Raw genomic sequence first — 17,770 nt, forward strand, 5'->3', positions numbered from 1 at the left:
CAGCTGGAAGAAAACCAGTCTTCCAGCTGATGAAAGACTGGTTTTTCATCAGCTGGAAAAACCAGTCTTTCATCAGCTGATGAAAGACTGGTTTTTCATCCATTCTTTCATCAGCTAATGAAAGACTGGATGAAAAGACTTTTTCTTTTCATCAGAATATGTTTTCAGTTCTACTGAAGTTCACCATGTTCTGTAAAACCTGGTGAACTTCAGTAGAACTGATAACATAATCTTACACAAATTTTGGCACACTGCTCTATCCTCCCATCAACAGTAATCACGGAAGGTTCCTGCAGAGAGCACCACTCTCTCTCTTTCTCTCTCCATATATATATAACTGTCATTGTTCTTGAGGTCATTTCATTAATAGTCTTCAGTGAGTGCATGTCTTTCAAGTACCTTGGATAATGCTAGCTTGAGCTGGCAAAATATCAGCATGTAGATAATTTATTCAGTAAATTATTTATTTTAAGCAGTATTATTATTATTATCATCATCATCAGTGGACTGCTGATACTACTGCTGCTACTAATAATAATAATACTGCATTTAGATTGAATTTCATTTAATTTCACACAGTATTGCCAAATACAAACATTTAAAATAAAACTTATATTTGCTGTTGCATTTCAATGATAACTCTATAGCTAAATATAATTTTATTTCTCCATTTGTTACTAAAGAGCAATAAAGGCAGGCAATGATCTGTTCTAGTCAAAGTGGGATATACTTTGCTCTTGCTATCTATGAAGAAGTTGGAAGGGAAGAGTGAAGGACTCATTTATTTTTTATTTTTTTAAGAAAGGAGACCATTGTGAAATTTTATAGCCCTCTCTCTTAAAGTTTGTTATGTATATTGCACATAGATGTTTTAAGCTGATTTTTTCTTATTTACAGATTCATAGTTAAAGATGGAGATCCAGTATGCATATACAAAGAAGAGGAGACAGTTTGGAAGGCAGTGTTACTTTAATATTGTTGGACCTAATTTGCTTATTGATATACCACATGATGACAGTCTGGCAGAAGAATATATACATTTGAAAGCTGTAAATAAAGGTATTCAGTGTGTCAGCGAGATGTCAGTGAATGAAGTAAGAAGCTTATCAATACTGCATTTTTCAATGCTGTTTTTAATTTAGCTTCATAAAGATTATTTATATTCATTAATATTTTAATGAAATACTACATACTTAATTTTTAAGAGAAATTTATTGGAAATTACTGATGTTTATTGTATTTTATTATAATTATTTATTATTATTATTAACATCAGGCCTCCAAAAATTTAAACAACTCATCTCGGGAGGTCCATGCATCTCATCATCATCATGCGTATCAAGGATTTAGGCCTAGCATTGCCTGTTCCGGCCTTATGAGTCATCATTTAAGAGGACATCCTGGTTTTCTTTTTCCTAATGGCTAGTACTTTAAGTCTTGTTTAGGTAATCTTTCTGTTTTCATTCTTTGAACATGTTCCATCCATTTAATTCTTTCATAATGTCTTCATTTCTTTTTTGATCAAATAGGGTATACTTTTGTTATGTCGGTACTTGTCCCTTGCATTGTTATTTATTTTCTGCTGGTTTTTTCTATTATCTATCACTTTAGGACATCAGCTATTCCGTTGCTGACAAATTTATAATTGTTTAAAATGACTGCGCCAGCCGGCAACTGAATTCCGATACACAATTAAACAACTCTAAAATATTAAAGGGATCACGTGATTTGCAGTCGTGGCTCCCTCCCACCCCCTTTCTTTCTTATGAAAATGGATTCCTCTATTACTTATACAGGTCCGAAAGTTTAATAAGTGGTAATTCAAAGCTCAGAAAACAACAGACTCATTAACTTTGGGTTAAAGAAATATATTTATTTTAAACACTTACATATATACACTTTAAATAGTAATTTCAATACTATAGAGTCTGAACTCCCCCTTTAGGTTAAGTTATCCAAAATTTCTATTCTTATTCTTAAATCTAACAATCCCACACTCTCCTTTATATTATTATATTCAGACTCTATTACTCCACACAGAGTTACTCAGTGCTCACATATAAAACAACACATGCACATAGTTATATACAATCCTTGTGTAGAGCATATCAGACGTATTCCGTCTTGTATTTTAACATGGGATAATATTCTTCTTATTTATGCTCGGGCTTTATCCTCCCACAACTTAGTTAATATTCAAGCTAATTTCCAACATAATATCATAAGTGTCTCTTCCGAATAAACAGTTTGAAGGTTTGGTTCCTTTCTCAGCTTAAGCTTAAAGTGGCGCTAGCTTAATTGACATAGACAGATTAGTCCAAAAACAGTCCTTTAAGCATTACATGAAAGTTAAATGTGTGGAGCTCCTTAATTCCCTGGTTCCTATTCCTTCTTTGGTTACTATTCAAAATGAGTATGAAAACTTGTATACATTACCATTCTTGTCTTTTCACAGAGTTTCCGAGGCTTCCTTGATTACACTTTAGCATTCTCTCATCACATATTCTCATGGCATCAGCGACTCACTTCTATCATCTTCGAATGGTTCCCCTTTCGCTGACTACACATCAGCATAACTAACCAATTGCTCTTTACTGGAATTTCAACCTCATTCCTTCAGTGACTATACTCGGCACGGCACGTACAGCAACAGGGAGATTTGTTGCTGGGTACTGGCAGTAAGCTTCCGCAGCTATCCAGGACTAGGATCAGGAACAAAGGAACAGAAAACAAGAGAGCGATTGAATCTCCTGCCAGACCTTATATTGCAAATGCAAGCCCCCTCTCTCGATGACTACATCATGCTCATAGCAGCAGCCGATTGGTCACCGTAACTCCAAACTGTTTTGACTTGGCTCTAATACATATATCATCTTATATACATCTAATAATAACATTTCAGTACTGATACATAATTTTCCCTTGTTAATTTTTACACAGACATCATCAACTTTAATTATGGACTTCTCAAAATCATTTAATATCTACAACCTTAGATGGTTAGACATACTTCTGAGTGAGCATATGTACACTATCTTTTTAGCTCTTCTTCTGGAGGCATAAGTATGTCCTTATCCTTAGATCTAATTGTTACTGTATGTTGGGTCAGAAATAGGATGGCTCACCAATAGTGAATCAGCACTTTTTCCGACACAACACTTTGCAGTTTTTCTCATAAACTTCATTTCTGCTGTTGTTAATCTTTGTCTTTTTGTTTTATTGTCCAGATTTCGCTTCCATACATTAAGACTGGTTGGGCTAATGTATTGTATACTTTTAGTCTGGTTTGTTTTTGAACTAGGTTCGGTTTAAATATAGAGTTAATTACACCTGTTATTTTTAAGTATTTAGCAATTTTTACGTTTATATCTCTTTCATTTTCATATGTGATCATACATCCTAGGTAGTTAAATGAATTCACCTGTTCTAAGATCTTGTTATCTATTACTATTTTAGTTCTTGCTGAATCTTGTCCTTTGAAAGCCATAGTTTTTGTTTTGATTTTTCTGTTGATATTATCATACCATAATCTTTGGATATCTGATTTAGATCTAAAATAGATTTCTGTAAGTTATCTTCAGAATTTGTATTACAAATTCTGAATATTGGTCGTTGGCAAAGAGGAGAGTGTTTAAGTTTACTGTAGGAGAAAGTTTAATTCCTTGATGTAAATTTTTATTCCATTTTATTATTATTTCATTTAAGTAGATATTAAAAAGAGTTGCTGAGAGGGGACATCCCTGTCGAACCCCTTGGTTTATCTCTCTCGTATATGATAACTCATGATTTAATCTTATTTGTATTTGATTATTTTCATATATACTTGTGATTACTTTTAGGATATTATTTAGTATTTGTCTTTCTTTTAATATGTTAAATAATATGTTTCTTTTAACTTCGTCAAATGCTTTTTCAAAATAAATAAATGCAATATGTGTTTCTAAATTGTATTCTCTTCTTTTCTCTATTATTAATTTTAGGCAAATGGCCAGGTCTATACATGATCGTCCTTTTCTAAATCCATTCTGTACTTCTAAAATAAAGTTTTCGGAATATTTCATTAGTTTGCTATTTAAGATTCTGCTATATATTTTGTAACAGGAATTTAGTATACTGATACTGCTATAGTTTTTAGGGTCATCTCTATTACCTTTTTTAAAGATAGGGGTGCTTAAGGGTCAAAGCTGTATAACTGAGAGGAGACCTCCACATAGCCTTTAAAGGAATGCGGAGAACCGACCAGGGCTTCTGACCTAATGTCCAATTCTCACCTTCTCGTGGTGCACCCTGTTGGGTATCTACTTTGATACTGAACGAACGAGGATGGGCTGGCAATTTGGGATTTAGCCGACCAAATTGTATTCTTATTGGTTAAACCAAAATAAAAAATGATGGTACAACATGACAAAATTTCATGCCGGCTGGGGCGTCTCCCGGTTAAACAAGGCCCCCGTTGTTTTTGCCAGGGAACCAGGGTGAACAGCGAAAAGTCAACTACTGGAACAAATCTGAAACCAAACCCCAACTCAACATCACCAGAGTTAAAGATCAGTACTATCAACGTAAGAAGCCTGAATGGCAAAGAAATGGAGCTAGCTGAGGAATTAGATAAGTACCAGATCGACATAATAGGAGTGACTGAAACAAAAAAGACCAAAACTGGTGAGATCTTTCTGAGCAATAAATACAAAATGTTATATTCAGACAATGACAATCAAGGAAAAGAAGGAGTAGCCATAGCATTCAACACAAAATACAAGCCTAATCTTCTTGAATGGCAGTCAGTCTCAAGTAGAGTAATGTGGGCAAATATGAGAATGGGGAACTGGACAATGAGACTTATTTGTGCCTATGGTCCCACAGAGGGTTCTACTAAGGTAGAAGTGGAGGAATTTTTTGACGCTCTAGAAAAAGCAACTGACACAATGAAAAAGGAAAAGTTGGTCCTTGTTGGGGATCTAAACAGCAGAGTAGGAAATGATTGTGAGACATACAAAAATATTTTGGGAAAATTTGGAGAAAAGAGCAAAGCTAATAATAATGGCAAATATCTGTTGGATTTCTGCTCAGGACATGGACTGGTTATTACTAACACCATGTTCCAACATAAAAATGTGCACAAATTCACATGGAGAGAAGAGGCTAGGAATAAGAAAAGTCTCATTGACTATGTTATTGTTGATAGTGATGTTTTCTCCCTAGTGCAGGACACCAGAGTGTACAGATGATTTGAAATTGGAAGTGATCACTATTTAGTCTTGAGCAGGATAAAATTGAATTTCATATTGAAAAGAATAACATGCAAGAAAGTTTTAAAGCGAATAAAAGTTGAGCAGCTCTCAGATGTTAACTGTAGACTAAAATACAGAAAGATTATTGAAAAGAAAATGAAAGAGTTTGAGAACAGGAATCAAACCTTGGAGATTCAGTGGCAAACTCTGAAGAAAACATTGATTGATTCTGCCAGAGAGGCATGTGGTGAGATTGTGTGCAAGGATAAAAAAATCAGAACTCCCTGGTGGACACAGGAAGTTAAAGAGGCAGTGAAGGAAAAGAAGAAAGCATATCAAAAGTTCCTGGCAAATAAGTCAGCTTTTACTCTTACAGAATACAGAGACAAATGTAAGAAAGCTAAACAGTGTGTAAAACTAGCTAAACAAAAGTGATGGGAGGACTTTGGCAAGAATATAGAAAATAAATATCAAGAAGGTGGCAAAATATTCTGGAGGTTGTTGAAGAAGCTTAGCAATGGAGGAAAGAGTGCTGTAAAAGGAGTTAGAGATGATATGTAAAAGGTGACATGAAAACAGGAGAAAAAGATATCCTTGAAGTATGGAGTAATTACTTTGAAAAACTGCTAAATGAAACAAGCATTGATGACAGCACAGTGATAAAAAACACTGACCAGGCATGCAGTCAGGAATACATATCCATACTTGAAGTAGAAAAAACCATCAAAGGCTTGAAATGTGGAAAGGCAACGGGAGTAGATGATATTCGACCAGAAATGCTGAAGTATGGTGGTATAAAAGTCTTACAGTGGCTGCACTGCATAGTTCAGAAAGCCTGGACAGAGGGACGAATTCCCGATGATTGCAGTAGAGCTCTCATAGTACCCATATCTAAAAAGGGAAATAAAACTGAATGTGAGAATTACAGAGGTATTTCCCTACCTGAGTGTTCCTGGCAAGATCTACGCAAGTATACTTGAGAAACGGTTGAGAAGAATTGTGGAAGAAAAGCTTGGTGAAGAACAAGCTGGATTCAGGCCAAATAGAGGCTGTCAGGATCAGATCTTCACTTTACGACAAATAGTCGAAAAAGCATGGGAATATAACAAAGATCTGTATTTAAGTTTTGTCGATTTGGAAAAGGCATATGACAAGGTGCCAAGAGAGAAGCTATTCAATTCGCTGCAGTTATATGGTGTCAATGGGGCATTATACCAAGCAATAGTTAGTCTTTATTTGAGTTGTAAGTCAGCAGTTAGAATTGAAGGAAGTACAGGAAGATGGTTTAATGTTAAATCTGGTGTGAGACAAGGATGTACATTATCCCCTCTGTTATTCATTATCTATATGGATCACATTATGAAGGAAAGTGATATTAAACCTGATATCAAAATTGGAGATGTTAATGCTAGCTCTTTGCTTTATGCGGATGATGTTATACTTCTAAATAAATCCGCTACAAGTCTGCAAGATTCTCTGACTAAATTGAATAGCTGTTGTAATAGATATGGTATGAAGGTCAGCAATAAAAAGACAAAGACAATGAAAACAGGCAGAATCATTGAAAATGTCAACTGTGTTGTGAATGGAGAACCTGTGGAACAAGTAAAACATTTCAGCTACTTAGGCACAATTTTTACCGAAGATGGTAAATTAAATATAGAAATAGACAACAGAATCAGCAAAAATGGTATGGTGGGAAGTCAATTGAATAAATTCATATGGAATAAGAGAGAAATTAGTCGGAACATTAAATTAGCTGTATACAAGACAATGTTTAAACCAGTTTTAACTTATGGATCTGAGAGCTGGGTCAGAAGTAAAACACTTGACCAAAGACTAGAGACCACAGATATGAGAGTCCTGAGAAAGATTAGAGGCGTGAACAGATGGCATCAATGGCAATATCATATTAAAAATGAGGATATTAGGAAAGAACTTGATATTGTCAGCATCCAGGAATGCATTAGCAGAGCTAATCTCAGGTGGTATGGTCACTTAAATAGAATGGGAGAGAAAGATTAGCAAAACAAGTGTTCTCTGCCAGGTTGGCAGGAAAACGACCCAGAGAAAGACCAAGATATAGGTGGATTGATACGGTACAAAGTGCCTTAGACGATAGAAACATAAGATCTGATAATGTTGGAGTCTTGACAAGTAACAGACTGATTTGGAGGAAAATTGTAGATAGGAAGTTAGTAATGATGTAATTTTTTCATGTAGTACTGTCATATCCTGTACACCCCTTGAGTGTACATGGCAGGAATTTGATGATGATGAAAGATAGGAATCACAATTGCTTTTTTCCATTCTATTGGGGGGATACCAGTTGAATAAATTTAATTTAAAAATAATAAGACTCTTTCTTTGAATCCTGTTCCTGTGTATTTACATAGTTCTGAACCTAGCTTATCTTCTCCAGGTAATTTTCTGTTTCTTGTTTCTTTCAGGCTGATTTCTAATTCTTCTTTAGTTATTTCCTTTTCATTTTCATTAATTGTTTGCCAGTTGTCTTTTTTAATATATTTGTCTGCCACAATTCTGTGTAGTAATTTAGAAATTCTCCTAATTTTAATTCAGTTTTTAAGTTTATGTTTTCTTTGGTATCTGCATTTAAGTGTTTCAAAATCTTATATACATTGGGTCTTATTTTATATAAATCATGTTCTAAATTAGAAATAAATTTGTTTTATTATTCTCTATGTCCTTTTCTGACTTCTCTTTTAGCTATGGCTCTTATTCTTTTATATTCTATTTCATCTTCTAATCTTTTACTGCTTAACCATTTGTGATAGGCTTCTTTTTTCTTTTTGATTATTTCTTTGATTGTATCATCCCAGAACACTTCAGTTTTTTCCTTTGTTGAATTTTTTTGGTCTTTCCTAAGCTTTCATTTGCTGCTGCATTTAGTATCTTTTCTTATATTAACTCATTCTATTTCTGTTTCTTCATTTTGTTTTATTTTATCTAGATATTGGTTAATTCTTTGTTCATATAGCCATTGTATATTTGTGTCATTCAACAGTCTAGTTTTATAAACAAATGTTTAATTTTTCTTTCTGTTCTTGTTACTTGTAGCCGTTTAGGTGGTAATCTTAATTTTATTTTAACAAGGAAGTGGTCACTGCTTATTTCATATCCTCTGTGAACTCTAACATCTAGTATAAATTTTGATGTCTTTTCATTTAGTATAAAATAATCTAATATTGATTTCCATCCTCTTGCTGCCCAAGTATATTTATGTGTCTTTATGTTTATAGAAGGAATTCATTATTTTTAGGTTATTATAAACTACAAAATCAATCAATTTTTTACCATTCTTCCTGTTTAGAATATGTTCTCCATGTATTCCTATATTATTATTAATTTTCGTGTTTCCAATTCTTGCATTTAAGTCTCCTGCTAAAATTATGTAATCATTTTTATTTATTTTATTATATGTGTTTTGTAGTTGATTATATAAAAACCAATATTATCCTGTTCTCTTCCTTCTTCTGGGACATATAAACCAATTATTGTTAAATAACCTCTATCTATTTTTATTCTAGCTTCTATCATTCTTTCATTCCATAATTTATAATGTTTTAACTGTTTTGAAAGGGAGTTATGAATCCAAATCATGACTCCCGCTTGTGCTCTATCGTCTCTGTCGACTCCACTATATATCACATTAAAATTTTCGGTTCTCATAGTTCCTTTTAATTTCTTTTTTGTTTCAGTGATTACTGCTATTTTAAAATTTCTTTCATTTAATAATTGAACTAATTCTATTTCTTTATATGCTATTCCTCTTACATTCCAGTTTGCTATATGTATTATATTTTGTCGTTTCCATTTTGCTTTTACCTTTTCCATTCCAGGGTCGTTTCCCATAGATTCAATCCGATTATCTTTTTCTGTCAGCTTACAAGTAGAATTATGTTCTCCATATCAGGGGACTAGCCTGACGATGGAATAGTTCAGTGGTAGAGCTGCTACCTTAAGGCTTCTGAACTAGCCTTTTTCCGAATTTAAACCCATAGGAGGAATAGGGTATATTGAAGAGGGAAAGAGTAGATTATAGAAGAATTATAGTAAGGTTTATAGAGAGGGCATAGTTGTAAGGCTAGAAATGAAAAGACCCCATGGCCCTCAAGTACTCTAATAGCATAAGGGTCATAAAATAAGAAGAGCTGGCTGATAAGGCCTTATAGGAAAGATTAAAGTAGCTGGATCTTCCTCAAAGAAGAAGAAGGAGAGGATAGATCCAGCTAGGGTTCCATGGGAGTGCCGCTTCCCTTACAATCAAGATGATTGGCCTTGTTGGTCCACGAGTCCTTATTCAGTATATTCGGACCACCGTGCCATACACACACACACACGGTGGGCTCCCCTATCTGCCACCCAGGGGACACGCTCTCTAGGGGTTACAGGGTCCCCCGAGAGGGTCCACACATCTCATACAAAATAATTATCCAGTTGTGCTTTAAACCTGTTTAGAGTTTCAAAACTCACTACACTTTCAGGTCAAGCATTCCACTCAGCAACCATAATTTGTGCAAAGAACATTCTTCTCACTCCTTGTTCACACCTTCCTTATACAGCTTCTAAGGATGGCCTGTTGTTCTACCCTTATTTCCCTCTTCTTGAGAAAAAATATCCTCCACATTAATCTGGTAACAACCCACTACCAATTTATGTCTCATTCATATCCTCTCTCCTTATATTCTTAGGCAATAGAAGGATAGCTCTTGAACCTCGTGTGATAGAAGGAACGTGAGGTTCAAGAGTTTTGGATTTGGTCATAGCATCAGAAGACCTGACTATAACTGAGATGACATCTCTTCCCCCAGTTGGAGAGAGTGACCATGTTGTTTTGACTTGGAAGTTGAATAAACATGCAATATGTCAAAGAGAAGGGAATATGTAGAATTATAAGGTAGGTGATTATAATAGTTTCAAATATCAACTTGGGGAAGTTCCATGGAGGGAGAAATTGGAAGGGCAAGATATCATTAGTTCTGGGAAATTGTGAAGGAATATCTGTTAGGTAATAGTAAGCTGTAGAAATTGTCCAAGAGTCAAGAAGAGGACACAAGTTGGTGTAAAGTGGATGACAAACAATACCAAACAGGATCTGCAGGTGAAAAATAGGTTATGTAAGAGATATAAGGAGAGGATGGAGAGTAGATGCATGAAGAATATAAGACTCAGGCCAAGAGATTGACTAGTATGGTAGGGAAGGCAAAACTGGAATATGAGAAGAGATTGGCCCTAAAATCCAAAGAAAATTATCGAATTTTTTAGCAATGTGGCCAAAAGAAGGAGAAATGATTGTGGAAGAATGAGGAATAAAAATGGGAATAAAGCGACTGATGCAGAGGACATAGTGGAGTTGTTCAATGAACACTTTATTGGAGTATTTCATCTGGAGAAGTAGGTTTTAATACTAGAGGGATAAGGCAGCTTGGAAGGTTTAGAGGCACAAGAGGAGAGTTTGTTTCAAATACCGAGTAATCTGGATGTCAATAAAGCTGTGGGACTGGATGGCATATCCCCATGGGTTTCCAGAGAATGTGCTAAAGAACTGACATGTCTGTTGACCTGGCTTTTCAGTCCAAGTCTTGGTATGGGAAAGGTATCCAAGGACTGGAAGGAAGGTAAGATAGTGGCATTGCATAAGGGAAGTAGCACACTGGAAATGTCAAATCATAGACCAGTTTGTGTTTCATTAGTAGTTGTAAAGATCGTGGAGAAATTGATGAGGGACCATATACAGCGCTTGGCAGATGAGGGTAATGTTATCTGTAAAAGTCAAGATGGATTTGTTAGGAGTGCTCTTGCTTTAGTAATATGATTGCCTTTTATAATAAAGTGACAAGAAAAGATGATGAGGGAAAGGCATATTCTGCCGATTTTTTTGATTTTACAAAGGCATTTGACAGGATACCACATGATAAGCTGATATTTAAGTTGCATCATATGGGTTTAGATGTCAACTGGATTCAGGATTGGCTATCTGATAAGTATCAGAGAATTTTGTATTATTGGAGGGGGAGCAATATTAAGGAGGCAGAAGGTTACAAGTGGGATCACACAGAGCTTAGTACTGGGACCTGTATTGTTTAACCTTTATATCAATAACATTGTCAGTGGATTGTAAGGGGATTTTCAGTTGTTTGCAGATGATGTGAAGTTAGGAAGGGTTTTTAGTAATAGTGCAAATGTGGCAGCACTGAAAGAGGATTTGAATAAACTGGAGAGATGGGCAAATGAATGGAGGTTTGGTTTAATGCCGCATAAAGGTAAGTCTTGAAGTTTGGAATATATTAATGGGAAGCAGCATACTCTTGAGGAGTAGCTATACTGGAGGAAGTACGGGAGACAAGAGATCTGAGAGTGACCTGTATTGTTTAACCTTTATATCAATAACATTGTCAGTGGATTGTAAGGGGATTTTCAGTTGTTTGCAGATGATGTGAAGTTAGGAAGGGTTTTTAGTAATAGTGCAAATGTGGCAGCACTGAAAGAGGATTTGAATAAACTGGAGAGATGGGCAAATGAATGGAGGTTTGGTTTAATGCCGCATAAAGGTAAGTCTTGAAGTTTGGAATATATTAATGGGAAGCAGCATACTCTTGAGGAGGAGCTATACTGGAGGAAGTAGGGGAGACAAGAGATCTGAGAGTGATGATTGATAGAAACCTGAAATTCAAGGAACATGTTGCAAAGGTGGTGAAGGTAACCCAGAGGATTGCTGCAATACTGAGTGGGACACTGACCTGCAGAGATAAAAGAGTTGTCATTCCATCGTATAAAGCCCTGATCAGACTACACTTTGATTGTTGTTCTCAAATTTGGTCCCCAGGATTTGATGGGGATAAATTAACTGTGGATAGAGTACAGAGGCAGATAACAGAGACAGTGGCAGGACCATACATTGTTGGTTATGAGGATTGGCTGAGGGAATGTGGACTGCAGAGTTTTGTAGATAGAAAAAGGAGAGGTGATATGATTGAGACTTTTAAACTGTTGAGAGGTAGTTACAAAATTGACATTGGGAAGTTCCTTCTAGAAGTTGTGAAAGGAACCTGTGAGCAAGAGTGTGAGGAGTGGTTAAACCATGGAATCCATTGCCTGATAGAGTGGTGAGAGCATTAATCGGCATTGAGTTCAAGCAGTGGTATGATAGACTTTATGTTTTCTAGGAAGGACCTCCCATGGTGAGTCTTTGAACTCCGTGTAGGCCTGAATCATAATAATAATAATTATAATGTTCTCAATGCTCTGTAGTTTGCTGTGCTGCTTCTGTCTGTCTTCATATTTCATATTCCATCGGTCTGACAATTAATTAATGAATCTCCTCTGGACCCCTCTATAATATATCCTCATGCTCTTCAAAACCAGGTGACCAATCTGTGTACATTAGTTCAAATGTAGCTTATCAAGTCCTGTTGTGATGTTCTCACAATTTTAGCAACATGATCCTCTACACTTCAACTCTGTCCACCATAACTCATAGATCTGTATTTTATTTCACTTCCTTCAAATGTCCCATTAATTGTTGAGAGAGCTCCAAATTTTCTTTATCCTCTCTGTTGTACTGTTCCTCACAGTATTCTTTCCATTTATTTTGATTTCCATTTCTTCTGTTAGTATAGCTCCATTCTTGTCTTTGATGACATTCAGTTTGATCTTAAACTTGTGCTTTATGTCATGAAGTAAACAAAACATCCTTTTATAATTGTGCCTCTTCGATTGCTGACTTCCTCAATTCTTTTTCCATTAAGATACACTTGTTTCTCAGGAGCTTCCCTATCTGTATTTTGTTTGAGAACCATTATGCTTAATTTGGAACTCTATCTCTTCACATTATTAGTATAAAACTTTTCATTGTCCTGCCTGATGACCCTTCTGACTTCTCTATGTAATCTCTTATACTCTTTCATATTTGTAAATTTAGGGACACAAAAACACACATGTTGAACAGATTATTTTATTAATTATTAATAAAATAAAACTTGATGTTTCGACCCGTATATCGAGGTCATCATCGGAAGAATACAACTGTATAAGGAACCAAACTACATGCTCATGCCCAGTATACTGGTTAACTAAATCTACGTAGTTAATAAATCCTTTTTTATAGCCTGACCTCTAGTGATAAAAAAAAAATAATAATAATAATTAAAATAAAATAAATTAATTAAAAAAAAGTAAAAAAAAAATATATATATATATATATATATATATATATATATATATATATAAAAATAAATAAATACAACTACAATAAACTGCTAAAGTCCTCATGTATTAATATTCTTCTGGATAGTCCTGATTGTTATAAAATGATTTCTTTCAGTTGCTGTCAAATGTTACAAACACTTCACCAGGTTGTCTTCTTGTAGTGGGATTTTTTCTAAGGCTAGTTTAGGTTGTTATACAGGTTGTAGATGGGTCCTCCACATTCTTGAAATGGTTAGGCCATCATTTTTGTTGAGATTTGGGTTCTGTTTGAGCATTTCACATGACTCTTTAAATTTTCTCTCAAACCAGGTTTTGGTGCAGTGTTGGGACTTGGTATTTTTCCAGTCAATTCTATGGTATGTTTGGAGTGCGTGGTCAGAAAGGCCGGTTTTACCAAAATGGAGGTATTTAATGTATCGTTTGTGTTCGTCTTGTCTGATTGGGATAGTTCACCCTGTTTCCCCTATGTATAGTATGTTACATGTGCATTGTATTTTGTATACCCCTTGGTGTGCTAGGTGTGGAAGAGGTTCTTTAGAAGAACTGAGTAGGTGTCTTAACTTATTTAGGGGTTTAAAGGTGGTTTTAGTGTTGTATTTGCGAAGTGTTCTCTCTATTTTTCAGAAATGCCTCTAACATAAGGAATGGCAATAGCATTCTTGAAATCTTTTTTGTTCTTACTGGTATCTTTATGGAGGATCTTGTGAATAATTTTTTTACTGTATCCATTTTTGATAAATGTTTGGTTGATGATCTTGTATTCCTGGTTTAGAGCCTGTTCATTAGAACAAATAGTTAGGACTCTGTGTTTAAGGGTGCTTATGACACCTAGTTTTTGTGTTGGGTGGTGGTAAGAATTTTTGTGTATGTATTGCCTGTGTGTGCAGGTTTGCAATAAACTGAGAAGGAGAGACAGCCAGAGGGAAGACGTGTGACAAGTGTGTCTAGGAAAGGAAGAAAGTTGTTTTTTTCCATTTCAATGGTGAATTGGATACGTTTGTGTTGTTTGTTTAGGTGGCTAAGGAATGTATTTAGAGCTTCACGGCCGTGGGGCCAAATGGCGAAAATATCATCAACGTATCTGAGCCAAATTTTGGGCTTTAGACATGCTGTCTCTAGAGCACGTTGCTCAAAGTCTTCCATATAAAAGTTAGCTATTGGGGGAGAAAGTGGTGAGCCCATGGCTGTACCTTCTTTTTGAAGGTAAAAATTGTTTTGCCACACGAAATATCCAGAATGGAGTATGTGGGCAAAGAGGGCCATGATGTCATGGAGAGCCACGGAGATGTGACCCACAAGCAGTGCAGCCTCTACAGAAAGCTAAAGATACGTGTTTCCTTGTTAACGAATTGACTAGCCTTTTTGAAACGATGTAGAGACAGCAACATAATACCCAACTGCATTAAACTAAAGAAGAAGTTTAAATCCTCCATAAAGATACCAGTAAGAACAAAAAAGATTTCAAGAATGCTATTGCCATTCCTTATGTTAGAGGAATTTCTGAAAAATAGACAGAGCACTTTGCAAATACAACATTAAAACCACCTTTAAACCCCCAAATAAGTTAAGACACCTACTCAGTTCTTCTAAAGATCCTCTTCCACACCTAGCACATCCAGAGGTATACAAAATACAATGCGCATGTAACATACCATACATAGGGGAAACAGAGCAAACTATCCCAATCAGACAAGACGAACCCAAACGACACATTAAATACCTCCATTTTGGTAAAACCGGCCTTTCTGATCACGCACTCCAAACATACCATAGAATTGACTGGAAAAATACCAAGTCCCTACACCACACCAAAACCTGGTTTGAGATAAAATTTAAAGAGGCATGTGAAATGCTCAAACACAACCCAAATCTCAACAAAAATGATGGCCTAACCATTTCAAGAATGTGGAGGACCCATCTACAACCTGTATAACAACCTAAACTAGCCTTAGAAAAAATCTCATACAAGAAGACAACCTGGTTAAGTGTTTGTAACATTCAACAGCAACTGAAAGAAATCATTTTATAACAATCAGAACTATCCAGAAGAATATTAATACATGAGGACTTTAGCAGTTTATTGTAGTTGTATTTATTTATTTATTTATATATATATATATATTTTTTTTTTTAAATTTTTTTTAATTAATTTATTTTATTTTAATTTACTTTTTATTTTATTTTATTTTTTTTATCAGTAGAAGTCAGGCTAGGAAAAAGGATTTATTAACTACATAGATTTAATTTACCGGTATACTGGACATGAGCATGTAGCTTGGTTCCTTATACAGTTGTATTCTTCCAATGATGACCTCAATGTAGGGGTCGAAACGTGAAGTTTTATTTTATTAGTAATTAATAAAATAATCTGTTCAACACGTGTGTTTTTGTGTCCCTATATTTACAAATATGAGTGCTGATCACCATGTAACCTTAAAAGAAAGAATCTTATACTCTTTGTTTCTCCAACCACCGTCTTTTGATTAGATCCCATGTCGAATCTGATATTCATGGGTCTCTTGGCCTTCTTATTGGGCTGAGATACTTCTTGGCTATATCCTGTTTTCTGTATCCTGTTGCACCTTTAGTATCTACATTTTATCTCAAGTATGTAATATTCTCAACTTCTACTGCTTCTTGATTGATTTTAATTTCTTTGTGGCATTTACTGTTCAATTTAAGAACTCTTGTTTTAGGCATATTTATTTTAAGGCCAACTATTTCAGTTGTTTTAAACAAACGTGTAGACAGACTTATGTGTTTGTCATACATGTGGTTTATTTTTTGACGGTATATATTAGAACACAGAATAATAAGTAAATAATTATTTATTAACTTACTGCTGATATTTAGCTGGTGTTATAACCAGCATCTTCAGAGAACAAAAACACAGTTTATCGCAACATGATAGACTATAAGCAACATGGTGTAATCAACAGACTAGTTAAACAAAATTGTGGCAGCAACACAAAGACTAAAGTCCTGATTTTGGCACCATCTATCTGAAAAAATAAAATAAAATAAAACTGCAGCTATCACACAAGACTAGAGTCCTAAACAGAGAAGAAAAACCGGTACTAGTTTTTTCTTAAGATGACTGTCTCCCAGATTTCAGGTAAATTTATACAGCCATATTTGTTGAGATTTGGTGTGTATTTCAGGGCTTCTGTTGCCTAAGAACAATCTTTCTGATGTGTACAAGCTTCGGTGCAGTACTTTTGTTCTCTTCAAGTTGATCCTGTGTGCAGGGGTGTCCAGAGCATGGTCTACTAGGCCTGACTTGCCATAGTGATAATGCCCAGTGTATTTTTTATGTTCATTGATGTAGATGTTCACAGTTCTTCCTGTTTCTCCATATGATTATATGAGCAGGGTACTTCGTAGACTCCTGGATGTGATAAAGGAGGAATGCTGTCCTTGGGTGAACGGATAAGAGTTGGTAATTTGACGCACATCTGAATACAGTGCATAGCTCATGTTTTTTAAAAATTCTAGAATTTTTTTTTCGGATGTGCCTTTAATGTATGGGATGGTGACTGTTTTGTTGCAGTTCTCTGTGGTGGATAGTGGGAGGGATTTCTTAGGAGCGTTATGGGGATTATAGCCATCGGCCAAGAAGGTGTGGCATAATTGTGCCAGTTCAGCAGCAAGAGCATTGTCATTGGAACAGATTGCTCTCACTCTGTGGGTTAGTGTTTTTAAAATGCCATACTGTTGAGAAGTGTGATGGTGTGATATTTTGTGTAAATATCTCCCTGTATGTGCGGGTTTTCTAAAAACTGAAAATGATAAGGAACCATCTGGAAGACGTGTGATAAGTGTATCCAGGAAGGGCAGACAGTTACTAGCTTCCAGTTCCATTGTAAAGTGGATTTTTGGATGTTGGCTATTTAAATGTGCTAAGAATGTTTCCGATGTCTTTGGACCATGTGGCCAAATAGCAAGCACATCGTTAACATAGCATAGCCAAAGTGTTGGTTTGAGAGTGGCTGTATTCATAGCTAGATTTCCCAGGTATTCTATGTAGAAGTTGGCTAAGGGGGGGGGGGAATGCATGGCTGCCCCATCTATTTGTTTGTATATTTTCCCTTTCCATGAGAAATATCCTGCATGTATTGTGAATTTGAATAGTTCAAATATATCATGGGGAAATGTGACTTCAGTAGATTGAGGGTTTCTATTAGTGGTACATTTGTGAATAGTGAGGTGATATCAAAGCTCATCATTAAGTCTGAGCTGTTTAGGGTATGGTGTTGTAGGATGCTTTTTAGGTGGGCTGAATTTTTGACAAGCAATGGAGAATTGTTTGT

The 17,770-nt window shown here is 35.4% G+C and overlaps 1 protein-coding gene across 1 annotated transcript in view; it reads left to right on the top strand.

Moving 5' to 3' along the window:
- The first annotated feature begins 911 nt into the window (after positions 1–911).
- LOC150097228 (dynein intermediate chain 3, ciliary-like) overlaps positions 912–17,770 on the top strand; it is a 177,219-nt gene continuing 160,360 nt past the window's right edge. The window contains exon 1 of the mRNA XM_090407622.1: positions 912–1,094. Within this exon, the coding sequence (XP_090263748.1) occupies positions 912–1,094 (183 nt within the window). The remainder of the gene's footprint in view (positions 1,095–17,770) is intronic.

The sequence above is a fragment of the Typopeltis vanoorti genome, chromosome 17, assembly GCF_054136105.1.
Source record: "Typopeltis vanoorti isolate ZY-2024b chromosome 17, IOZ_Tvanoo_1.0, whole genome shotgun sequence".
Lineage (NCBI taxonomy): Eukaryota > Metazoa > Arthropoda > Arachnida > Uropygi > Thelyphonidae > Typopeltis > Typopeltis vanoorti.